The 26451-nt window shown below is 40.8% G+C and overlaps 2 protein-coding genes across 7 annotated transcripts in view; both read right to left on the bottom strand.

Annotated features, from left to right (window-relative positions):
* Window positions 1-7411, bottom strand: part of LOC120573347 — a 43945-nt gene extending 36534 nt beyond the window's left edge. Inside the window, exon 1 of the mRNA XM_039823041.1 lies at window positions 7341-7411. The gene's annotated coding sequence lies outside the window, so the exon portion shown is untranslated. The remainder of the gene's footprint in view (window positions 1-7340) is intronic.
* Window positions 7412-7915: 504 nt separating this feature from the next.
* Window positions 7916-26451, bottom strand: part of LOC120573346 — a 32379-nt gene continuing 13843 nt past the window's right edge. For 5 of the 6 annotated variants that reach the window (XM_039823034.1, XM_039823038.1, XM_039823037.1 and 2 more), the window contains 25 exons: window positions 25091-26172; window positions 23915-24001; window positions 23778-23815; window positions 23317-23469; window positions 22852-22980; window positions 22629-22667; window positions 22107-22232; window positions 21881-22007; window positions 20421-20588; window positions 20258-20292; window positions 19661-19825; window positions 19421-19555; window positions 18625-18663; window positions 18391-18531; window positions 17062-17123; window positions 16844-16867; window positions 15887-16472; window positions 15488-15550; window positions 11449-14874; window positions 11247-11349; window positions 10797-10916; window positions 10210-10530; window positions 9368-9484; window positions 9130-9251; window positions 7916-9041 (listed from right to left, as the gene is read on the bottom strand). In XM_039823034.1, coding sequence (XP_039678968.1) covers window positions 8979-9041; window positions 9130-9251; window positions 9368-9484; window positions 10210-10530; window positions 10797-10916; window positions 11247-11349; window positions 11449-14874; window positions 15488-15550; window positions 15887-16472; window positions 16844-16867; window positions 17062-17123; window positions 18391-18531; window positions 18625-18663; window positions 19421-19555; window positions 19661-19825; window positions 20258-20292; window positions 20421-20588; window positions 21881-22007; window positions 22107-22232; window positions 22629-22667; window positions 22852-22980; window positions 23317-23469; window positions 23778-23815; window positions 23915-24001; window positions 25091-26172 — 7471 coding nt within the window. In that variant the 3' untranslated portion in view covers window positions 7916-8978. The remainder of the gene's footprint in view (window positions 9042-9129; window positions 9252-9367; window positions 9485-10209; window positions 10531-10796; window positions 10917-11246; window positions 11350-11448; window positions 14875-15487; window positions 15551-15886; window positions 16473-16843; window positions 16868-17061; window positions 17124-18390; window positions 18532-18624; window positions 18664-19420; window positions 19556-19660; window positions 19826-20257; window positions 20293-20420; window positions 20589-21880; window positions 22008-22106; window positions 22233-22628; window positions 22668-22851; window positions 22981-23316; window positions 23470-23777; window positions 23816-23914; window positions 24002-25090; window positions 26173-26451) is intronic. The other variant, XM_039823039.1, reaches the window with a different exon arrangement.

The raw sequence follows: 26451 nt of genomic DNA, 5'->3' as shown, positions 1-26451 counted from the left end.
ACATGTATGTACGGCTCTGAGGGTGACGCAAAGTTTGGGCACGTGGGACTGCCATGACTGGTTGAAATCGCGGGAAACTCCGGTTATTGGTCAAATTTGCAGCAGAGTTGCGGTGATTGGTCAAAATTGCGAGTCGCACCAAAGTCACAGTGGTTGGTTGAATTTGCGTGAATTGTTGCGATCGTGACATCGCAAAATCCTGGAGGGACTGAAGAACAGATAATGTAATGGAAAGATAAAGAGAGAAAACAAGGTCACTGCTGTTAACACGAAACATCCAAAAGAGACACAAATTCATTTATTTCTTCATACAGATAAAGGATATTGGCAAAATATAACATCTCACAACTGCAATTTCCATTTCCGAACGTCAATCAGATTATATAAGGCTGCACAATACCGTTTCAGCATAGACAGTGTGATGTGTGCATGCGCAATAGTCACATCACATGATGTGCAATGTCAAGGCAAATGAACTCAAACACGTCTTGCTAAAAAAAATTTGCTCTTTGATACTAAAGGAAAACTTGCATGGTTCTCATTCTCCAAGACTAATCCCGTGTTTTCCCAATAATTACCTACTAGGTAGGCCCGCCACGGTTTTATAATGAACCAAAAATATTTAATTGAATATTCACACCCTTTGTAGTTTTTCATTCAGAAAGACAGATCCTAGGTCAGAGTCTGGCACAACAGGTACAATGCAGCAATTCTCCGACAATGGAGTAGAATCCTCAAAACTATGGCAGTGTTTCCCCTACCCCCACCCACCCTGAAAGAATGACAAAATTATATAACTATTCTATATATTTATAAAAAAAAAAAAAAGCTGATAAAGCTAAATATAATTTATAATAATATATATTTTTACACATACAGACAATTCGCTTCTCGTTCCTCCCCATGAAAATGTTATTAATTTTCAGGGTTCGTACACCTTTTCCAAGGTCAAATTCAATCACTTTTCAAGCACTTTCAAGGTCCATTTTAAATCTTTTTCCAGCAACTTACACCACTGTGAAATACATACCAGTACATAGTCAAAATTATTATTTACTTTTTTTATCACATTAAAAGAGATAATGCTATAAACAGCCAAAATTGTGTTTCGTAATAGCAGAAGGATCGGATATTTAAGCAAAATACAAGTTTTATTTTTCTAAATGTCTCACTGTCCAAGTAGACTTTGCTTGCTATCTAACCTGCCTGAGTCAATGTAAAAACTGAGCACTGAGTGGGAGGATTTGAGCCAAATGACATGCAGCTGGGTCATTCTGTGTCAAATCAGACTAAAGTTTATGCTACCCTTAATGTCAGTCTTTTCACACTTTTATCCAAATCTAGGGCACGCTAAACTTGTAATAGTTCAGTCATATTGACATGTTTGTCTTCCACCCTACAAAGTTTTGGGCTGCCTGTTTCTCTCTCTAACCTGAATAATACTTTTCATTATATTAATGTCCAAATATTGCTTCCCAGATAATGTGGTTTTCAGGCTGTAAAACAGAAGTAATTTCAAGGGCTGAAGACATGGGATTTGAACAGAAATATTTTACAGGCCTTGGTTTTGGGACACATTCTTGATAAAAACAAGGTTTGAACAAAATCTAAGACAGTGCAACAACAACCTGTAATTCCATTTTAACTCAGAAGACTATTATTTTTTTATTATTATTTTATTAGCCTATATTGAAGAAAAAAAAAATTATTTCATTGCCAAGACATATACATTTATCTACTGGAATAGAGCAGTGCAAATATTGCATAAGGCCATCCTCAACCTTAAAGTAATATATATTATATATATTACGAATCCCACTATGGCCACGCCAAGACCCGCTCTTCAATAGCATTTATTGGCCAGGCGTCCATGCTTACGCAAGGTAACGTAACCCCATTTGTACAGGTCCTATCCCCTGACCAATTGGCTATCCTAACCTTAACCACTCGAGGTCAAATGCCTAACCCCAACCAATCGAGCTGCTTCATAGGGCAGGACTTGGCGTACTGGCAGATCGTAGTCACACATGCACAAGCGAGCAGGTTTTATTTTAGGCTCTCCAACATGTTATTTCTCCATTTAATAAACAAACTATTCAGTCAGATAGGTATTTGTTGTGAAAGAAATACAGTTACAATTTTAAGCACTTTTCAAACCTGAATATTATCTTTAGTCGCGCAACCTTGCCCCTATTTTCACCTGTTGCTGAGTAAGCATTCCATGGTTTTGTGAATGTAGCATAACTGTAGCAAGCTCCTTCGTAGTAACTAGCGGCGGTTGCTAGTTGTTTAAAGCACTACCGAGCTTCGTGACACCGGCTACAGACCTCTGTCACAGCTCGTCGTATCAGTGGCAGTTAGTAGATGTGTTGAGGCGCTACAGAGCTCTGCGACGCCGGCTACGGTGCTCCGCATGGTGGGGCCAGTCAATCCACAGGTTATGTCAAGTCAAGTCCTTAAGTTAAGGCCAATTGTTAGAAAAATTATGCTTAGAATGATTTTGCTTCAGTTTCTTTGTTAAACCATTTGCATCCAAACTGCTTTAGTATTTCTGTTTTAGTCAGTGTTTCCTCTATGTTGATAGCATAGTGGCGGTGCACCCCGGTAACATTTCCAGCCCCACGGTATCAGAAATAGGGCAGACGCACAACAGGGTTTCTGCTATGTACACCACGCACCACCGTTCCTTCGATTGTTTATGAAAAGTCATAAAGTCGTAGAGCCGTCTACTGAACTCAAGCGAACTGTCATTCGCTCTCTCTCCCTAGGCTGAGCAGAGCAACTGGAACAGTAGCTAAGTTTCCATCCACTTGTCAATCGAATTATCTGAAGTTCGGTAAAAAAACTCATGCGAATAAAGCTGGTGAAAGTGTGTTTCCATCCAACAGCTTTAAAGCGAATAAAAACCTGTGCGTAATGACGTCACATGCTGTTTTGCGATTAAATTGGTATATCGAATTGATTTGAGACATTTTATGGTGTTTCCATTCATTTTTTAACTGAATCGCACAAGATTCAGGCGAACTTTGCGAAAAAGTTTTGCTAGACAAAAGTAGTTGTTAATATTAGAAGCAGCTATAGCCTAAGCTCCGATGGACCTTTGGCTGAGAATGATCCAGCTCATCAAAAGGTGGAACTTGCCTTATATTTTCCCTCCGGCACGTCGCGGCGGACAACTCTCTTTTTGAGCCGTGTATCGCTGTTTGAGCGCCTTCCATTTACTCCGCAGGACGTCCCACGGCTTGTCGTAAGGGGACATTCTAAACAATATGTATCTAAACAACGATCAATCATCACCAGATGTATCATGGTCATATCTTGTCATGAACACTTAAGCCTGTCAAAAAACTAAATCGAAATCCAACGATTATAAGTTATCTCACGTTAATGTGTCAGATAACGTCCATAATATTTGGACATTGGGTTAGATTTGACCGTTTTAAGTGGTTATGATGAGCAATATAGAAGAGGATTTTTTTGGTGATGATTGATCGTTGTTTAGATACATTAAACCACGTTAAGCTTTTTCACATTAGGACTTATAAAGCCAATGAGAACCGTGGAGAGTCAACCCCCAGCCGCTCCGCTGCCCTGAAGCAGAAACGCTTTATGTCAGCTAACGTCCATAATAATTGGACTTTGGGTTAGATTATTTGACAGTTTTCCGTGGTTATGATGGGTAATATGAGAGAGAAATGTGGTGATGATTGATCATTGTTTAGGTACATTAAACCACGTTAAGCTTTTTCCTCGCCATATTAATAATATTAATACGGCTACTGATGGAGAAAATATTAACGTGAGATAACTTCTATAATCGTTGGATTTCGATTTGGTTTTTTTGACAGGCTTAAGTGTTCATGACAAGATATAACCATGATAAATCTGGTGATGATCATCGTTGTTTAGATACATTAAACCACGTTAAGCTTTTTCCAAGTTAAGCGTTTAATGTCCCTGTCGTAACTGTTGATCATTTCCTTCGCGAGCTCCTGATAAATGATGGCGTTTCTTAGATTTTTGCTATCTAAAATAGCTGTTATATTTTTCTGGTAAATTAAATTAAAAAAGTATCTTGTCTCCTCGTTTGTCCACTTATATCTGTTTTTGTTTTGCAAACAGAGCGGAAATACTGGGCGGAAATGAACTGAAACTTCTTCTTCTTCGTTTTATTGCGGGTTGCAACCATAAAATGACCTAAAACTTAATCGCAATTCATTATTTATTCAGCAAATAACGTTTCCATCAGCATTTATCGCATAAGCCGTATATCAATCAAGAGAAAATCCGATGAGACCGAACGTACTTCATTTGAGTCGATATTCATGAAATTCAGTCGGATTTTACTGTTTCCATAACGGCATTTTTCATTCGATATCACTTAATTTGGATAAAAACGGGTCGATGGAAACATAGCTACTGACAGGACAGCATCACTCGCGAAGCCATGGCAACCAAATAAACAACAGGGCGAGTACTAGCTAAGTGATAAACAGCGACGAAAGCCGCGACATGAAATCCGCACTCACGCGGGTCCCGTGAAATTTGACAGCTACACTTTATTGGAAAATAGTGTTGGGCACGCTGAATTTGATGAATTTACTGTTTATCAGACCCCAGATGAGACAAGAAGCTAACGTTAGCTAACCCGGCTGTGACGGTCCCTCTGCCTCTGACTCCCGTTGCAGGAGAACGCTGTATTCCTCCGACACGCTGTATTAACGTTACGGTTTCAAAACCGTTTTCCAGGTTAGTGGGGGTGCATAAGGCTCAAAACCAACATGAAAAACGTAGCTAGTAATGTTCACTCAGTTTAGTTTTGTTGTTAAACTGTGTGTAAAGCTGCTTACACACTGACCAGATGGCCGACTGTTGACAGAAAAGCCAGTCGAAATGATCAGTCTCGCCATGTTGGTCCAAAAAGTGCCACAGAACACACCAAAAAGACGAGAGGAGACGAGACGTAATACATCTCTATAACAGCAGGTGGCACCAATCTGTATTGTTGCACAAGAAATGAAAACCGGCAGCTGATTGGACGAACGCGTCACATGGATTTGTTTTATCCGGAAATTCAAAGCCAGACTGTCATGGCGGCCGTTCAGAATACGATCTCATATTGGACTAAAATAGTTCACTGAAACGTGTTTCTGAAAACATTTTAAGCGAGCAACAGGCCATGCAGTTGCTGAATCTGTCTTCATTTTAGCTCAACAAAGGTCAGTTTAAAAGATTTTTGTCAGATTTTGAGAGACTCTAGTCACCTCATTACGCTCGCCATTTCCGGGTGAGTCCCGGTTTCCCTGCCGCCGACCGAACATGTCAGGTCGGCCAAAATGAACGCCGACAGCCCCCCAGACTGACGACGGCACGGGACACACCGAACAGATTCGAGTCACTGACCTCGCCAGACTGTCCAACGGCCGATAATCGGCCCTGTGTGTCAGCACCTTTAAATGAGCGGTGACGTTAAACCACCCTACGGTACCGTCTATTTGCTGGATGGTTTCAAGGTAACGGACGGCAGATAACATCAGCAGATAAGCCCATACACAGACGTCCAATACCCCCCGCCCCCCCCGAAAAAAATTCTAGAGGAAACACTCTTAGTATTTTTGTTTTTCATGTGTTAATCATGAAAGCTGAGTGACCTTGCAAAGAGCACAGAATGCATCCAAGGGCAGAACGCATAATGTGGAGGAGATGCTGGGCATGCCCAGAGATAAGAAAGCTACTGATTGCATGAACCGAATAACTAACTTGACTCCCAACGCCTTTAAAAAGCCACTGTTCAGTAATTTTCTGTACTTACGCTAAAGTGCTGTAAACTGACTCTGCTTGCGCAACTCCAGTGATTTTGTCCATTCTTTGACAAATAATTATCCTTACACCAATCAAATCCAAAATCGTGTCACTTTACCCATCGGAATGATTTTTTAAATGACAAATAAGTTTGAGGTTGTAGCTTGGCTGTCCGAATTTTTTGGTAAGCAGGTCTTGCATTCAGCAGTTTGCTTTTTCCTTCTTGCATGACATTTTTAAATCCTAAAGTGATTACACGTGGCACAGACGCAGCTATTTTGGTAGTCTGGTCCGACTAATGAGGCTTCATCAGGGGTCTTTGGTGTTACGTGTTGGCACAGCAAGGAGTTGACTGACAGAGAGTCATCCAATCATGACAATCACATACTGGGGAGCTTTTTGAGTCATCCAATCACGATTCACAGTTTGCTGTCCCTGCAAAGCATACTTGTTAGACAGAAACGTGACATTAAATCATATTATTTTATATTTACAGCTAACGTTCAAGCTTATGAATACACACAAGTCATCCGAGTCATCATGCCTTAAGTCAAGTCTCGAGTCATTACCTTTCCAAGTCGAGTCTCATGTCATTTATTTTTTGTCAAGTCACAAGTCATCAAAACTGTGTGAGTCGAATCAAGTCCAAGTCACCAAGTCCACATCTCTGTTAAGTAGTAAAGGCAAATAATAGAACAGCTAAGACAGCCTGGTAAGTTCAGAAAAGTACATTAATTCACTGTAATGCAGCCTTTAAAATCAGGAAAAGACAACATTTCTGCCATATTACGATATCCAAAATCTAAGACAATATCTAGTCTCATATCACGATATCAATATAATATCGATATATTGCCCAACTCTACACATTAGTGTGTTGGACTCTCATATTATGATAAAATATAAAATGAAAAAGATGAACATGAATAATGCCTCTAAACTAAATCAACTTTGTAAACAGTAGCCTATTTATTGCTGACATGCTGTAAATAATGCATTACATTGTAATGTATCAATTCCCTTGAATAACCATGTGCACACTGCTTTTTATTTTTTTTTTAACAAGTGTAACATGTTGAAATATTATACGTTTTCAAATGTACGACTCCTGAATAGGGTGCGAACTACGGGGGAGCTAATAAGACATGGGCTCCCCTGAAAACATGAAATTTTGGGGAGTCTTTAAAAAATATATTCTTTCTGATGTATTCTTCGGTAGCCTGAGTAACTTTAACCGTTGTTCATTATAATAGGGTAATTCCTGTATAGTGACTACACTTGTAGCTGTTACGCATCTTTATAAGTCATTGTGAGTCTCGCAAGCGCACGACCGTTTAGTTTCTTGCGTTAAAGACGAACTTCTAGAGCTCCTGCTAGCCAGCAATAACAGTCTGGCAATACGAGACTACACGAACAGTGACAGTAGTTTCCGGGAAGAGTTATAAACAAAAGGTTTTCGGTTGACAAACAACAGGTGCAGCGACCGTCAGTGCACAGTATTTCACTTCGTGTTTAAATAACAATGTTTTGTCACATACCTTCCGTTATTTATGTAGCTACATCTGTCATCTTCGGTGCCTTCGTGAGAAGGAAGGGAATCTCAATTTCGTAGACTTCCTGTAAGGTGGCCTTCAAAGTAAAAGCGCTAACGTTTGAAGACCATCTGACCTGCCGTCCAATTAAGGTTATATTTTAACTCACTTTCAGGCTGATATATAAAGGAATGCCTGTTTACACAGACTAACTTCAATTACGGCTATATTGTAACTCATATCCAGGATGATATATATATTTAAAAAAAAAAGCCCGTTTACACTGACTACTTTTACTTCCGATTGACCACCCCAGAATATCATTCGGTTAATATCAGACCATTCTGATGTAGGATCTAAAATAAAAGCCCTCGAAAATGTCCAATTAAGGCTATATTTTATCTCTGGCTGATTTGAAAAGTTTACACAGACTCATTTCAGATTGATAGTAAATCATCTCAGACTGTCACTCAGGTAATATCAGACCAAAATAAATCAAAATAAAAGCCCTTAAAAATGTCCAAATTAAGGTTATATTTTAACTCTTATTTAGGCTGATATGAAAACACACACACACACACTTTAGGATTTACCAGAGATAATTTTAATCACAGAATAAAAATGGCATGTTACACCTGCATGTGCAGAAACCATGCAGTGCCATTTCAGATATGGTTTCAAAATGAGAGAAAAACAAACATCCCAGAAAATACCCTATGCTTTTTGTTACTTTAATAGTTTGATAGTAAATTCACAAGAAAAAAAAAAATCTCTCCAAAGGAAAAACAATAGGAAACGGTTTTCAGAGAGAAACAAAAGAAAACTTCATTACGTTTAAACTTGCTGTTTGTTTAACAGTTAAACTGTGGTTAGTTCTTTACGAATTCAAGCTGAGACATCTGCTCCAACAGTGATGGGAATTTGCACTTGCATGGTTAATAAAGCTAAAATTAACACTTTCCTTTATACATCATGTGCTGAATTAAATTCTAGGCTTCATTCGTACAATTTTTAAAACAAGTTAATAGGCTCCAAGAGTAACCGTTTGTTCTTCTAAAAGGTGCTACATGCTGGATTAAAAATGTCAAAATGTTTTAACATTTAATTATGCTGATGCTAATTTATTTGGATTTTTTTTCTCATTAACCGATTCATTTTACTACAGTGCGCAAAAGAAACTAAGTACTGTTATTAAAACCACAGTCCCATTGCTTCCTGCAGTAAAGTTCCCATCTAAATTTGGTGAGTAAAAGAGGTCATGTAGCACCTTTTGAAGCTCCTAATATCCAAATATGTAACCATTACAAACTTTATCATGAAACTCTGCTCAGTTTTCTGTTTTTTCCACAACACAAATGTCTGTGTGACTGTAGGCAGAGCAAGGCACCAAAACTGTAGAGTTGGAGGGAGTTTGAAACCCAATTGAGGGCAATGCTTGCTAAAATGTTTACTACGTATTATGGTAGATGTATACTTTAGACATTTATATGAATAAAGATGCCAGACAGCAATTAGTTATGACCAACATGGCTTATTATATACATTGATGTGTAAAGCTGCTGGCGTTTCACTGGTCCAGCTTTACTCGTTTTCACATTTATGACAAACAAAAAAGAAAAAAAAAGTCATAAGTTGGAGTCGGGATCAATCAGAAATGGAGCCTTGAGAACTTTGTTTGGAACTTCTTGATGGTTTCTGGTAATGTTTCTGGAAAAAAAAGACGGGAGAACACACACAGTGTAAGGCCACGCGAGTGTGTTTTAGGGTTTATTTTTGTGTATGCGTTTGTGTTTACCTGCAGGTTGTCGTAGTGTCTCTGGCTGCTGCAGTGGAGGTCCTTGGCGGTGCTCTCGTTCAGGTAGAAAACAGAGCAGAGATTACAGAAATAGCCTGATTTTGGGACCACAAACTCCTGACCTGAAGAGGGAGATGGTCAAAGTGAAACAGGAGGAAAAGTGTGAAGAAAAAAAACAAAAAACATCTGCATCTCGTGTCGTTTTTAAATTAACTAGGAGTGTGTTCGTGGGTCTCACCGAGGGGGTTGTTGGGTGTGAATGGCGGCAGTTTGACGTCCATAGCGACACAAGGAGACTGAGAACGAGATCGCTTTGATTCAGGTCCAAAAGGCTCCCTCCTCAGTTTACTCACAACTAAAAAAAGAGAAGGAACAATCAACCTGTGAATCATGTAAGCCCCAACAATCATACATTGATATTAAAAAAAGTTTTTTTCTGCCACAAATTTGGTTATGTGCTTCATTGTTTCAAGCAAAAATTGCCAAAAAGCATATGGCTGTAGAGCAGACGTCGCTAGATGAACAACACTAAGGAAGACAAAGGACCGAAAGTCTATCTCGTTTCCCCACACTACAAACGTTTGTATATACACCTTTTAAAATCTGAACAGCCACATAAAAGGAGGAGTGGGGCTGGCCCGGCAGGGACGCCGACAGAACGGGGCCTATTAATCAACGGAGCGGTCCCCGAGGCAGTCGTCGTCTGAACGCAAACTATGCAGAGTCTGAGGTGAGTCAATCAGTGACCCCACACAAACCCCTCCAGAAGTAGGAAAGCGTTGCACTCACCCAGGCTGGTTAGTCACACACACTCACGTTGAACGCCAACACGTAGGGAAAAGGAGGCAGAGGGATATTTTTGTTACCTGCTCGGCTAACCTTTAGTAGCGGTGGTCTTTGTGGTTTTAAAGAGCCTGGTTAGTTTAGCACGTTCATAACACCGTGACTAATGTGAATAATAGTTACTTGCTGCGTTAAATTTAAAACAAGCATTTATAAGTATTTCATCCACTTCAAAGATGCATTTTCATTGGTCCAAAATACCAGCTCAATGTGGGCTATTCTTTCAGCTCTTTGTACCTTTGATGTCCGCCCTGCTCCGTCCTTCCTTCTTTTCCTGCTCTCCTTCCTCCACACATCCCTCCAGCGTCTGGTCCCCAGGGTGCTCCGGCTGCAGCTCCTGCCCAGCAGAGGCTGCCTCGAAGTCAGCTGGGCTCGCTGCTTCCACCTCGGCCCTCTGGATCTCCGGCTGGCCGTCACTTGACAACGTAGACGGATCTGTGTCCAGTGAAGAGGAGGCATCGAGTGGAGTTGGAGGCAGAACATCGGTGCTAGCTGGTTCCAACTCTTCTTCTCTCTCGTCTATTGCAGTCACGGTTTTACCTCTGGTAGATTTTCTCACTGTGGTAAAAGACAATGAATCGGTTGAGCAAACAAATGAAAAGCAAACTGCAAAATAACACTCTTTAACTCATGTTTTAGAGCTTGATCACTGGAAAGAGGGCGGCTGTGGCGTAGGAGGTAGAGCTGGTCGTCCAATAGTCGGAATACTGGCGGTTCGATCCCCAGCTCCTCCAGTCCACACGACAAAGTGTCCTTGTGCAAAATCCTGAACCTCAAATTTGACACAACTGTATAAAAGATAGAAGTGTGTGTGTGTGTGTTACCAGGGGTCTGTCTCTTCTTGCCACGTCCTCTAGTCCTGGTTTTTACAGCTTCCTTTTCCTCCTTCTCCTCCACCGCTCCCACCTCGTCTAGCGTCACAAAGTTCAGACTTTCCTCTAAAACTGGACACAAAAAAGGCAATGGCATTGTGCAAGGTCACTCACCCACACTTACTCTCGTATCACTCGTATCCCTTACCCACTGGCCCAAAAAATAAAAAATAAAAAAATAAAAATACACTAAAAGAGAGACTGAATAAGTATATATGAATAAGTAACAGATATAGATAAAAAGAAGCAACCACCTTAACATTTTTACTGTCATTCATGCTGTTTTCTACGGTGTACTAAACCTAGGTTCAGTAGCAGAGCCAGTTCATAGTGTGTGTGTGGGGACTGTGTACTGTACCTGTGCAAGTATACTGTACTATGTATAGACAGAACAACACTCACCTGTATCATCACTGCGTTTGACGGTACATGAGGTTTTCTCAGTATGCTCTTCGTCCGGCTTCTCTTCCTCATCATCGCCAGCTTCATCTAAAGTCACCAAAGTCTAGAAACAGACACAAGACATATTCAGCATCTGTAATTGTAGAGCTGTTAAGTGTTTTTTTTTTATATTTGGCTTTAAGGTTAATATCTTGACCTTCACCTCTGAGTTTAAGAAGTCCTCTGATTCGTCCTCCTGGCTGGGTGGGCGGGTCTCCAGTGTGCTTTGCTTGGCCTCTCCGTCGTCCTCCTCTTCTTCTTCTTCTACGAACTCATCCAGAGTGACAAGTGCTTGCAGCTCCCCCTCCGTCATCTCCCCATCCAACTCTCGGCTCTCTGGCGCTCTTTCCTCTCCAGCCTCATCTGCTCCCACCTCATCCAGAGTCACCAGCTCCTTGGCATCCACCTCCAACGACTCATCCTTTTCCCTCCCCCTCTCCTTCGCCCTCCTCGTCTCTCCCCCACCTGCTCTGCTGTTGCTCCGGCTCTTTCGCTCCCTCTCCTCCCTCTCCCTGGTCCTCCTCTCCTCCCTCTCCCTGGTCCTCCTCTCCTCCCTCTCCCTGGCCCTCCTAGCTTCCCGCTCCTTGGCGAACAGCTTCTCTTTTGCGGCGGCTTGTCGCTTTCTCAGCTCTTCCTCCTCGGCGGTGTCGTCGGGGTAATCGTCCTCCTCCTCACTCACTTGGTCCAGGTTCACCAGAGTGCCCGTTGGGTCGTCTTTCTCAGGCGATTTGTTCCCGCTTTCGAGTGCGGCAGTGTCACTCTGGGTTTTGGCTGTTGATTTGTCCACTTTCTTATTTCCCGTAACAGACCCTTCTGCAGAAGACGGATGGTCATTTGTCTCCTCTGAATCATCCACTACCTGATACTGAGTCTCCTCCATGACGACAACTTTTTCGGACGCTTCCACGACTGCGGCGCCACATGTTGAGGAGTCTTCTTTTTCAGCCGATGCCTCCTCTTTTGTAAGAGTTTCATCTTTGGTCTTGTTCTCTGTGGCGGTCAGTTCTTCTTGACCTTGATCGTCTTCCAGGGAATCTATGATCTGATACATAGGCTCTTCCTCCTCCTCGTTTTTGGGTGCTCCTGCGAGAGCTTCACTTTTCCTGGTTTGCTCATCGTCGTTGGTAGAATTTTTCTCGTCCGACTGTCCTGTGGGCGGCTGATCGTTAACCATCTCGTCCTCCACAGAATCGAGAATCTGATAGGTCGCTTCTTCTTCGTCAGCCACTTTTCCACCCTCCTTTGATGTGTCTGTGTCTTTTATAGTTGTTTTAACGTCTTTCTTCTGTCTTCCCCTTTTTCCTTTTCTTCTTGTAGCGGGCCGATCAGCCTTAACAACCTCGTCCTCCACGGAGTCGAATACTTCATAGGTAGCATCCCAGTCAATTTCCTCTTTTACATCATCGTCACTCTTCTTTGATGGTGTGCTCTCTTTTAGAGGGGCTTTCTCCTCTTTCTTTGGTGTTCTTTCCTGGTTTTGTTCCTGTGATTCTCTGGCAGGAGTGGGCCTCATTCTTGTTGGCGTGTCCTCTTTTATCGTTTTCTCATCCAAAGTAGTTTTCCTAGTGGCTCTTTCCCTTTTTCCTCTGGTAGATCTGGTCAGGATGGGCGGTTCATCACTGGCCGTTTCATCCTCCACGGAGTCTAAAATCTCGTACGTCGCCTCCTCTGGTTTTTCAGTTGCTTCTGTGAGATTTAATGTAATTTTATCCTCTTTCTTACCTCTTGCACTCCTTCGTCTACCAGACATTTCGGTGGCGGCGACATCTTGAACCGGTTTGTCTTCAAAAGAATCTACTATCTCATACACCATCTCTTCATTGACTTCTTTGTCCATCCTCGTCCGTGTCTCATATCTTTTAACTGTCCTGTCCTGTTTTTTCGGTGATTTCTGCTTCTCTTCACTTTTGGATGCTGTGGTTGCGTGGCCACTCCTCCTTGATGGTCTCTCATCTTTTCTAGCAGTCGCCTCCCCTCTCTTTCTTTTTCCTGTGTTGTCGGTCTCTGACTCTGTAGTTGTTGGCTGATCTTCCACCGAATCAATTACCTGATACGCGTCTTCCTCTACCTCCATGGGCCGACTGTCTTCCTTAGATATCTGGTCACTGGGAGTTCCAAGGGTTTGGCTGTCATCTTCTGTTGCGCTGTGATCATCAATTGAATCCAGTATCTCAAAGGTTTCTAAAGTATCTTTGTTGTCGGTGTCCTGAAGAACCTGGTCTTCATTTGGGATTCGGCCATCAGGATTTTCCACATCTTTGAAGGCTTTGCAGGACTCTGCTGAGTGCATTTTGCCTTTGACTTCGTCGTCCTCTTCTCCCGTCTTCCCATCTCCGTTGTCCCTTGGAGCTTGTTTACTACCTGTAGCTAACACTTGATCTACACTATTTGTCTCCTGATCTTTATGTACTGAATCTTCATCAGATTTGTCGCCAGCAGGAATTGCTGCTTCCTCAGACGCTTGCTTAACTGTGGAACCATCATCTTGGACCTGGTGACTGTCCTCTTGACCTGTATCTGCTTGGTCTTGGCTTACACTGTCCACCATTTGGAAAGAACTGTCTATTTCCATTTCACTGTACTCCCGTGGGAGGGCTTTGCCTTTATCGTCGACACTGTCCAAGACCTGAAAGCTTTCCTCATGCAAAGTCTGGACTCCCTCGGGTACAGTTGGCCGGACTTCAGAGCTGCCATCTTGGTCCGCATCATTCATCTGTTCATCTGTTTGTTCATCAAGTGAACCAAGGATTTGATATTTTTCCCTGTTGTCCACCTCCACCTCTGTATGTTTCTCAACATTGTCTTCTTTCCCATCCTCTTTGGTTTTCTTGCGGCCTTTGCATGTGTTGACATGAACATCAACCTCCAGACTCTGGGATTGGCTCAACTCTAATCCATGTCCCTGTAGAGGTGGACGTATCTCTGATGAGGTTTCTATTGTTGTCTCTGACTCAACAGTTTTTGCAGCAAAGCTCTCTGCTGACACTGTGTGGTCAGACATTGCCACTGTGCTTTCTGTGTCTTTTGCTTCTTCTATCAGAGGCTCAGAATGAGTCTCCACTGAAGCCTTGACCCTAACCACTGATGTCATCTTTTCCATTTCTTGTGCAGCGGAGGATGAGCGGGTTCTACACCCAGAGGATGCAGCATTTGATGCTTTGGCTGGAGATTTTGTCTTGCTATGTTGTGTTTTCTGACCAGGGGAAGAAGGGGAGGCAGCCGATGGTTTGGTAGGGGATTTGGTGGGCTCAGATGAGTCCTTGGATTTTTTTGGTGACACGTAGCTAGAAGAGCTTGAGCCTTTAGTCAACTTGGGTGAGGAGAGTGAAGGAGAGGCTGAGCTCTTGGAGTCTTTCGAATACCTCGTTGATGTCCGTTTGCCAACAGAAGACACACCTGAGCTTTGCCTCTCTCTTTTCGCTCTGGGGGAGTGCCTAGATGAGGAGGACCTCTGAGGCTTGGGGCTTGTGCCTCCCACTTCATCATCACCAACTTCGTCAATAGTAACAAAGTCATCAATGTTGAAATCTTGCTCTTCGAAAAGATAGGCGTCTGAAGAAGGGTTGTCATTTATAAATTCATCCTGACACTGGATGGAAAACAAGAATCAATTAAAACAATGTATCAGATTATTCAAATAAACAATAGACAAATAAATGCAATTAAACACACACACATATACACACACACACACACACATATATACATATATACAAATATATAATAATATATACACATATATATATATATATACATACATATATACATATATATATATATATATATAATATAGACATATATATAGATATAGACATATATATATATATATAGACATATATATATATATATAGACATATATATATATATATAGACATATATATATATATATATAATATATATATATATATATACATATATATATATATATATTATATATATATATATATATATATATATATATATATATATATATATATATATAGACATATATATATATATATATATATATATATATAGATATAGACATATAGATATAGACACACATCTATCCATCCATCTATACACACACACACACACACACAAACACACACACACACACACACATCAGCATTGAGGAGGTATCCGTTCCTTGTATAGATGAAATGTTAAAGTAAGGCACAAAGAAGGACAAGAAGGTTTTGTGAGAATAAACAGCTATTTACCTTTCTTTTTGGTGCATCTTCAACCTTTGCAGTTAATGAGCTTGTGTTGCTTTTGCTGGAGCTCTAAAGAAAAAAATGTTTTCTTTATTAGCGACATATGAAATCATATTTATTAGGCAGTATTGAGGAGTACTAGCACAGATATGTTCAATTATAACAACCCTCTTTTCAAAATTGCATAGCAAATTTCATTTGATGGAAATAATCGTTTTTCTAATGTTAATGTCCAAGTAGAGACCAAAGGTAATGTTCTGTTTGGTTTCATTTTGTGTCACTGATTCTAATATGAATTAACAATGATTTGTATACCAACTTAAAAGAGTCTTTATGTTGGCACTGGCAAAATATGCTTTTGCCAAATGTAAATGTTGAGTTGAAAGATTTAAAGCCAAGCCTCACCTTCTTCTCCTCCCTCTGGGACTTGCTTTCCCGGGTAAGTCTGTGGTTGCGAACTGCTGCCACGACGGCCTGGAAAATGTCCGTACTAATCTGAGGAAGTTTTGAAAAGTTTTCTTCAGGCATGAGCACTGTGGTGGCAGGACTAGAAGGATCAGGACTGGAAGCAGCTGGGACCGTGTTTACACTGCTAACGGCAGAAGTAGAGGTCACATCAGCAGTAGAGATCGAGGGTGTTAGTGAACCCTCTTCCCCCTTTACTTCTGCTTTTTCTACATCTTCATTTGCCTCAGGATCAACAGTGGAGTCCATGGCGATCTCAGTTCCTGGTTTCTCACAGTCCTCCTTCATTGCTATGTCACTTGTGGCCGTATCACTTGGTCCTGCTGTGGTGGGCTCAGAAATGGTGGATCCAGCAGGGTCACTGGTTTGCAGAGTGGGTTGTGACCCATTATCCAATAGTTCAGAAGAAGGAGGCTGGGTTTGACATTTCACAGCTGTGGGCTCGGCTTTGACGTTGATGGTGTCCGGTTCAAAGTTTAGTGTGATGTCACTGGAGTCTTGTAGACGCTGTTTTAGGCTCTTCAAACTAAAATTACAAACAAAAGGATTGTCAGTCGCAAAATGAAAAAAGGGTTGTTCCCACAAAATGGCTAAATAAAAGCCTAAGTAATACAATTTCTAAGTTTTCATCCAGTGTTCCTGAATTAACTGTTCAGTTATCTCCCACATTATGCCAAATATGTCAGTGAGTTATTTAAAAAATATATAAAAATCACTTTTTTTTTCTCTTACCGTCAAAACTTAAGGGCTGCAACTAACAATTATTTCCATTATCAATTAATCTGCAGACCATTTTCTCAATACAACAATAACTGCTTGGTCTATAAAATGTCAAAAAAATTGTGAATTGTCTCCCTCTTAACCTGACATTAATCAATTACAAAGTGTTATACTCACCACTCAACACGTTGAACTTTGCTCCTGGAGAGAGAAAAATAAGGAGTTGGTCAGAATTTTAGGTGAGAATGGTGGATTAAAATATAAAAATACATTAACACACACAGAGGCGACTTGCTTTTACAAAGACTGTCTGGGGAATGGTAGACTTGACTAATTGTACAACTAATTTAACCCCCTTCATACACCTAATTTAAAAGAAAAGGACATATGCATACCAAGTGTTGTATTTCTCCACCACCTTTGTTACACCGCTGGAGTCGGCCATCTCAATGGATATCTGAGGTAGAACGACAGTCATGGTCAAAGAGAGAGAGAAAAGATGGAGAGGAAGGACAGATGAAGGAAGTAAATGACGAGACAAAAGCAACAGAGAGAGAGAGAGAGAACAGCAACAAACCGTAAGAATCCATTATTTGAAAGTTTGTTAATTTAAGCAAAAATGGTTGTACTTAAAAGGTCAAACAAACTCAAACAATATGAAAAAGAAAATCCAGACAGCTTATGAATTAATGAGCTTCCTAGCTTTTGCAGCTAGCAGCAGCAACAGTATTTCCTACAAGGCTGATGGTGTTGACTGAAACTCAACCAAAACAAAAGTCCCACTTTCAGTTTAAAGATATAGAAACAAAAATGTATCCAACAACAACCATATACATAAAAAGTTATGACTAATTACTGTGAAAGAAAACCTATTTAAGACATTTGTAAATTAAATGTAAGACTTAACGCCGTTTCAGGCATTCATTTTGGAGGGAACCAAATGTAATACTTTTTTGTTTTTAAGGATATTTGTTGGGCATTGTAGGCCTTTATTTGATAGGACAGCCGAAGACATGAAATGAGACTGACATGCAGCAAAGGGCAGCAGGTCAGAATCGAACCCTCGGCCGCTGCGGCAAGGACCGAGCCTTTGCCCAGCCCCTAGATTCCACCAAGGGCAACTATTCTGCAATTTGGCGGAAACACAAGATAATGCTTGTGATTCCACCAGCCACGATGCAGCGCACTCAGGTCTGCTCCGCTAAAATATGTGCCAGGTCTATTTTTGACAGAACCACTGGGTGGTCAACAGCCCGGGCAGTGACTGGAAGGGCCAGAACATCCGGTCAATTTTCAAAATAAACACCTTGTGTAGACTCACAATCGTACATCACATCAGTACACTATTTCAATAACTAAAAAACAGCCACAAATAGTTGATCTGTGTCGTTCATAACTGGAATAGATGGAAGAAACCATTTAACTATGCAGACTACTTACAATAATAGTAGAAGCACAAATATTCTGGAAAAAGGACTAAAACAACAGAATCTGCAAGTTGAGCAGAAAAAAAAACGCTCCATTCTGTCCGACAACAGAACAAAACCATGGCACAGCATGGCGCATCCATGCCTGGTGGGATTCCGGGGCAAGAATGCCCATCCTACCCACATGATGAATTGTTTACTAGTTAAAAGGAGCTGATGGGATGAAATTTTACCTTACGATGTCATGTGACAAACAAATTAATTGATTGAAAAGTGCAGATGTTTGTGCTCCTGTACCCTGTTGGCGAGCGGCAGAAAGCCGACAAAGGTCGCAATGGACGCAACCTTTTCCATGACCGTCCTGACGACGTCCACAGACGCCTCAGAAACCTCCACACACAGCAACCGCTCCTCCAGAGAAGTGGACTCTGGAACTCCCTGAAGATCAAGAAATACTTAGTGTTAAGGACCAGAGATCCAAACAGCTGTTTTCACTTGACAAAAGATTTACATAAGCGATCAATGACTTACAGCGTTGCTCCACTTCATCAGAGTTGTGTACATCATCTCCTGTAAAAAGATTACAAGTCACAGATTGTCACAGATGTCAAAACGCATTTTAAATATTATCTGCGTATTAAACATTTTGTATTTCACATGCACAATTATTCTCCAAATGGCCCAAACAGTGTGCATACATGATTGCATTTCTGTGCTTGTCTGTGGAGATCTCCTCCAACAACACAAGAACATCATTAATATTTCCTTCTGAAATTTTTCTGTGGTTTCCCCATCTCCATTTAACTAGATGATTAGCGCCGCTGCTCTATTAAAATCTCCTCATACACAATTAGCTCACTAGCTCTACTTTAAGCAGCCAGAGTCGGGGACGAGCAAATCGAACACTGTGACATGTGTCTGATGATGTCTAGCAGTCCCGTATTAGTTACTGTGTTTGAAAGTGCAGTTGGTGGAAATGAAGGCTATATTGCCGGTCTCGCTACCTACCTACTACAACAAAGTACAGGGAACACAACGTGAAACATGATGAGTATTGGGGGTTGTCCCGGGGTAGAAACCGTAGCATACATCTGAGCAAATTCACGGTTAATTAATGAGTGGTCGTGATTAAGTTGAGATTAGTTGGAAGAAAAATTAGGAGAAGAGGTGGGCTTTTGTCACCTGTATGTAAAATGCCTAGCATGAATTATTTGAATTCATTTTTGTAGGTTGCTTAATCAAGCACTCTACTTCATACATTCCTCTTGAATCCTGTCAACTTCTGAAAGTTGAGTGCCCCCTTTAGAGTTTTTCCCAGTGTCCATACCTCACTGGATTCGGGTTTCATGTGTTCCAACACAATGTGAACTGTAAGCGCGCAGCCTGCGACAGAAACTGGATTTGTGATGTGATCTCGGACAAAATCGCAGCATGTTGTCCAATCAGGAAAATACACAAACGCCTTGAGATGAAGAGAGGAGAGAACAATAATTCAAAAATTTAAAAAAGCTCCATTTAACTTGTTCAATTGCAAACATTTTTGTCCCTGTAACAGTCTACTCCTTACCCTCCTCTGCAGCATCAAGACCATCACGTTGTAATACAGAGAGTGAAGGTTCTGTTTCGGGAAATAATGCCAGACCAGCTTAGCCACGTCCTCGTGCTTGTAGTTTTCTTCTGGCAAACCGGTCAACATGATTGCTGGAATCATGGAATCACGACCACTGGCCTTCTAGAAAACCCAAAGTTCAAAGACCAAAGTTTAATTCATGTGTTGACACTGATTCAACTTCATGGAGCACTTTGATTACGGTACAATCAGAGCGGCTCTGCTTCCTGTGCCAGTATGCCTCCAGTGTCTAAAGCCAGATGAGTTCAGCTGGGTCTTGTCTAACTTAAGTTAGGGATGTCAAAATCAAGATTATTTTGGCCGTGATCCTGATCCGACTCCCTTGAGATCTGTTAATACGGAGTCTGATCTGTTATATTTACCTAAATGTTGATAAAATATCAATACATCAACACGTTGAAATTTGGAGTCTTAAAATTTGGCACACCTAATTTTTCACAAGCGACTTGAACCCAACACTTAAGGTCCCGGGTCAAAACTATAAAATTGATATGCATTGATATGATAGGAAAGTTGAACTGAAAATGGGCTTACCTCAAGATCTTCCTCTCCTCGGACTGTCAGGTACTCTTGGAGTAAAAAGTGAACAAAGGCAAACAGTTACTTTACTGAATACATTACCATGGTAAATTTGGCACTATCAAACTATTATGTCACTGATCAATGTCACATGATAACGTGAGAAAGTGTCTCTTACCTGGGATGATGAACCAAGGAGACACGGTGGGGAACAGGAAGGGACTAGTTCTCATGGTGACCCAAAATGGTCCTACGCTGGCATCTGGAATACTATATTTTATTGGCGGGATCGTTGAGTCAAGAGCGTTTTTGCTGTCTGGCAGAGCTTTCTCAGGATGTCTTGGTGCTGTATGAAAAAAACAAAAACAAAAATAATTAATCAAAAAACAGCAAAGTGTTTAGTTTAAATATATTTGAAGAGTAACAAAATAGTGGCGCACAGTAGTTGTTTTTAAATTTACATAATTACTATTCCCCAAAAGCTTCCGATCTAATGACTTGTACAGTTAGCCTAAGGGAGTGAGCTGCAGCTGCCATTGACGAGTACAAGACGGCCGGTTAGCCATGATGCTGCCGGATAGGGAGGAAGAGCGGGTTCCGATTTTGATTTGATTTATTTGGCACATGTTAAAAAATTAATAAACAATTATACATTTAATGGACATTGAGTAAAAAAGGACATGTATAAGGAAACCCAGGAAACCCAAAAGGGGCAGACAGGCAGATATCAGCATCTAGACAGTGGACAGTTGTAATCTTTACACATTTATATCCATGTTTAACTGATTCACAAAGCATAGTTACATCTCTACTAGTCTATATCCACGACGTTCCACTTCCGCGATTGCTCCGTTGCCGTTTGAAATTCCGCCGGATTTCACTCTTTTCATCCAGACGTCCGTTACCTTCCGTTTTGTTTGTGTTGGAATTTTAAACTCTGGTGGATTTCTGAGGACTATGGTTAACTGCTGCTCAGATCTCTGCAGGGTAAATCCAGACAGCTAGCTAGACTATCTGTCCAATCTGAGTTTGCTGTTGCTTGACTAAAACAACTTTTAAAACGTACACGTTCCACCAAAACAAGTTCCTTCCCGAGGCTATTTTGCAGAGGCACCGTGGTTTTGCCCAGTGCTTAGCGCCGCCCATGACTATTGTGATTGGTTTAAAGAAATGCCAATAAACCAGAGCACGTTTTTCTCTCATCCCGGAATGCTGTGTGGACTAGCCAGACCCTCCTCCGCAGCACTGTGGAGGAAGGTCTGGCAAAGCGAGACTACATCCCTACCAACAAAACAGGTGGTCCTCCTGGAGCTGACTATCCCTTGGGAGGAAAGGATTGAGGAGGCACACAATTGCAAGCTTGGAAAATATCAGTCCCTCATCCTTAAAAGCCAGCAGCGGAGATGGAGAGTATGGAACCACCCAAGTGAACGTTGTCGTCTATGCCAACCGCCTCACAAAGTGAAATGTTTCGAGTTTATAATGCCAGTAAAAGCAGGGAAGATTGTTAAGAGTGAAGACAGCATTAATCACTATCTACTATCTACTAAGCACTATCTAGAAAAGAATCAATCAATCAATGTGAATCCAGGTAAAATATCCCAAACGGGAATTTCATTTCTTAAAATGGAGACTTACGTAGTGATGTACAGCTGGTGTATGGCATTTTCAGCCTGTGGACTTCGTAGCCAGGGGGTTGTTTCAGGAGACTCAACCAAACTCCGAGGCGATCAGCGTCGTGAGTGGACTCAAATTCTATAAATACCTGGAACACACACACACGCATACGTGACAGGTAAGACCAACAGGATGTCTTTTTTTAAAGCCACTTTAAACAGATGTCATTGTACATGTTTGTTCATACCTTGTTGAGGAGAGGCAGGAAGTGCTTAACAGAATTAATCTTTTTCAAATCTTCTCTGAGCTGGTTGGACTCACTCCATGAAATGTTCTTGATGAAGATTGTTTTCGATCCATCATCAACCTTATTCTGAATCAAGAGCAGGAAGTCAACACCCAAACCAGAAAGTTAAGAAGAGGACACATTCAATACCTCAACCACTCTTTGTTAAATACATTATTACTTATGCTACTGTACAAACAAAAATATATTTTTTTATAAAATTTTTTATAATTTTTTTTTCTTTTTTTTTATATTTTTTAAAAAAACTTTTTTTTTTTAGGAATTAAGACTAATTATTAGGATGTCCCCTTAAATTGGAACTAAGACCAGAGCGGGCGTTCTCACTTGCAACACATCTAAAAGCAAAAGTTTATTTATAACTTATTTTAAAGTCCATGTGTAAGTCCATGCGTAACATGGAAAATGGAGAGGATTCCTTTACAAACATAAAAAAAATGAATGAGAAGTGTGTATGTTACTTACATAATGCACATGCTTATTCAGCCACCGATAAAACTCCAACTTAAACAGAAACAGAGTAGGCAATTGTTAAATGCAAAGAAATCCATACTCCGAGTGTATAAATTTGTTTTAAATATTAAAATCTAGTGAAAATCTGCAGAGCAAACACTTTGTAACTGTTCTTCCAAAAAAAAAATCTTTTTTATTGTCCTCCTCACCAGAGGACCTTGGTGAACATGCTTACCGGTGTCATTCTGATGCTATTGGATACTGCATGGAAATCAAGTTTAAAACTTCTGAGGAAAAAGCCCTTCCTTACGGAGGCTTTCAATATGTTCCCATAATCATTCATATTCGGCATCATGACAAAGGCCTGAGAGGAAAAAACAGATTACTACTTTACTTATTACTACTTTTATTCACTTGTTCTAAGCACTTTTTCAAAACCATTTCACATTTTTCAATGTGGTTTAAATCAGTGTCATGAGTTCTGATAGGAGCACCAATGTATATTGCATAACAATACATATACAAAAATTATAAATTATCCAAACGATGTTTAGCTGCAATTTAGAGTTAAGTGTGATTTCCCAAATTAAAAAGGCATTACAATTGTGCAATGTAAAAATTTGTCTCAGAATCTGTACTAATAGCAGCAGAAACGTGATTAATAAACCACACCAATGCCGATTGATAACCCGGTACCTACCATGCACGCCTGAGGAACAACAATGATGTTGTCATCTGCATATTGAAATCCAAAGGGCACGAGTAGATCAGCAAGATCCTTTTCTGTGTAGCAGCCGTCATAATACTCCGGCAAGTTGGTTATGAGCAACTGCATATTCCTAAGTGACTTAAACTGTAAAAAGGAAAGAGAGGGAAACAATTAGCGGCAGTAATGGTTTAGGTTAGTTTTTAATGAATAAAAGATCAAGACAACCTCACTTAACAGCATTAATCCAGCGGAGGTTGGCGTTATGAGATAAAGAATTAACTGGGATCTTGTTTGGACATTTTAGAATCAACACAGGCCAGATGAATTATTTCCCGGAAAAAAAAAGTGTCGGTGTGGTGGTTTGTAGCGAATCAACAGATTACAAAAAACATTTACGCACACAGTTAAATTCTTTGGAAATTACATTTGTAAAGTTATTTAAGGAAACCTACCTTTGGTGAGTACGAGCTTGAGTCCAGCTTCAGGCACGCTGTGAAAAAGAAAAATGTAAAAGAAAAAAAGTCAAAGACAGTAAAATCGCAAACATGCAGACATTTGTGATCGACGGTCTCTTTTTTGGATTTCTTACCTATTCTGGATGGATGCATGTACCATTTAACCATCTCCTCAAGAGTCATAGGGGTCTTCTTTTGTCTCTTAACTTCTGTCACAGCATCTTCACAAGATCAAATTTAATTAAGATGAATATCAGTATTTTGAAAGATCATAATCATCTCCTCTTCCTCCTTTACATACATATTTATATGTTGAATTCAGGTCAACACCAAAAAGTAACCTTTTATTTTTGACCCACAGCCTAATTTTCCACCCATTTCAAATCTACAATCTATTTCTTAACACGAGCAACCCCACGTGCCTTTCATGGGAAATTCAGTAGACTGAAAACACACCTTGGAGAATGCTGCGGCGCTCTGTCCTTGTCCTCACAAATGTTCTACTACATAAAGTTGGAGCTTCACGGGTAATTTAGTATGTATGTATGTATTATTATTATTATTATTATTATTATTATTATTATTATTATGGCGGGCTATCGGTCAGGAAAACAAATTATCCCTATTAGGATAAATAGATGTAATTTTTTACTCGAACATAAAGTCCTGTGGGATTGAACGTGTCGTTTGTAATGATTGGTCCTAGGGGTGGGAATCACCAGAGGCCTCACGATACGATATCATCACGATACTTATGTCACGATACAATTTTATTGCGATTTTAAACATATTGCAATATTCTGCTGTTTATCGCAATTTATTACCTTTTTTCCAACTTCAAATTTTTCCCATTTTCAAATGATGTCCCCAAAAGGAGATTTTGTTCATCTCACTTCAATTTTGTTGCTGCAAAATGGGGATTGTCAAGCAGACAAACTGACCAACACAGATATAATACCAGATCGATACTTGGCGTCTGTGTATCGATACAATATTGCCACGGAAAATATCGCAATACTATGCTGTATCGATTTTTTCCCCCACCCCTAATTGGTCTGCAGGTCAGATGGACAAGCTAAAAATAACCCAAAGTAAACACAATGTTCTACAAATTTAAAATCAGAGTATGTAATTGTGAACCACATCTGTTGTAGAAACCAATGTACATGGGGGTGAGCCTAATAAAACAGGCTGGGCTAGTCAGTTGGTTTTGGTCATTTCATGGGATAATAAACATATTATTACAAACACCACAGAGCACATTTTAACATACTTTGCCATCTATCCATTAAAAAATGTCTCCAACATACCTTTTTCCATTGTTTTTGTCTCCACCCTTTCATCTGGCAGCTTTGCCTCCACCGCGACTTCAGTCAGGCTTCCTGCAGCCTGCTGTTGAAGGTGTGAAGCCTCCGTCTTGGTCTCCGGTCCTTGTGCAGTGGACTCTGGTTCTGACAAGGTGCTTTGCTGGACATGTGGTAAAACAGTTTCTGTCGGCAGGTTCTCAACTGTACCGTTTGGTGGTTGATTCTCACTGGAATTGCCTGGTAAATTTCCAGGTGCCTCTGTAGTTGTCGGTACAGCCTCTGCAGTCATCGATACAGCCGTTGCAGTCGTCGTTACAGCCTCTGCAGTTGCCGGTAAAGCCTCTGCAGTCGCCGGTAAAGCCTCTGCAGTCGCCGGTAAAGCCTCTGCAGTTGCCGGTAAAGCCTCTGCAGTCGCCGGTACAGCCTCTGCAGTTGCCGGTACAGCCTCTGCAGTTGCCGGTTTTTCTCCTTGGCCCTCAGCACAACTTGCTACTTCCATGGGTTCTGCCACTTCAACTCCGATTTCCCCAATCTCCATTGGTTCAGCATCTTCAGCGTCATTGGCTTTGCCAAGTTCTGCCTGATGCTTAGGTTCAAAAACTGGGACATTCGCTTTTTCAACATCAGCTGTGTCTTTCGGCACATCTCCTTGAACCTTGGTTTCTGATTCTTTAGGCTTGGAATTTTCTACCTCAAGCTGATTTTCTGATTGAGTCGTGGTCTTTTTTTGCATCACCATGGCCTTTTTTTGCATCGCCATGGCTTTTATTACAGCTCTCTTCTCAGCTCTATTTCCCGTTTTTACCATTTTCGCAGCTTTGGTTGCCATTTTTGTTGTCTGCCTGGTTGAGACGTTTTTCGCCTTGGAAACCAAGACTTTTGCTTTAGTAACAGTCGTTGGGCCTTTAACTGAGCCTTTAGCTGCACTTTTCTGATTGGCAAGTTTGCCTGTTGTAGCTTTTTTGGCTCCAGAAGGTAAAGATAAAGGCTTTTTGGGCCCTTTAAGCGGAGGCATGTTAGGTGTAGGGAGAAGAACCTTTTTGGTAGCGGTTTGAGATGTGGAAACACTGGACGAGGCAGGCTTTCTGTGAAATAAAGAGATACACAGGTTAGAAAGTAGAGAGAAATGGAAAATCAATGTCCCAGTTTCAATGTTGTTCTATGATCCTCACTATAAGATAGTACTGTCATTCACAGGTTGAATTCCTGGAATGCCTTTTATTCCAATCACCAGTGCAATTTTTGTCATTAGAAAATGGTTTTCCCCCCACTAAGGACATAAATAGCAACTGAATGTTTATAGTAAAATATTGACAAAAACAAGATTATCGCTGGTAAAGAGTGGTCTGTGTGAAACATATCTT

This window comes from Perca fluviatilis, chromosome 14 (assembly GCF_010015445.1).
Source record: "Perca fluviatilis chromosome 14, GENO_Pfluv_1.0, whole genome shotgun sequence".
Lineage (NCBI taxonomy): Eukaryota > Metazoa > Chordata > Actinopteri > Perciformes > Percidae > Perca > Perca fluviatilis.
This window is presented reverse-complemented; position numbering and strand designations above follow the sequence as displayed.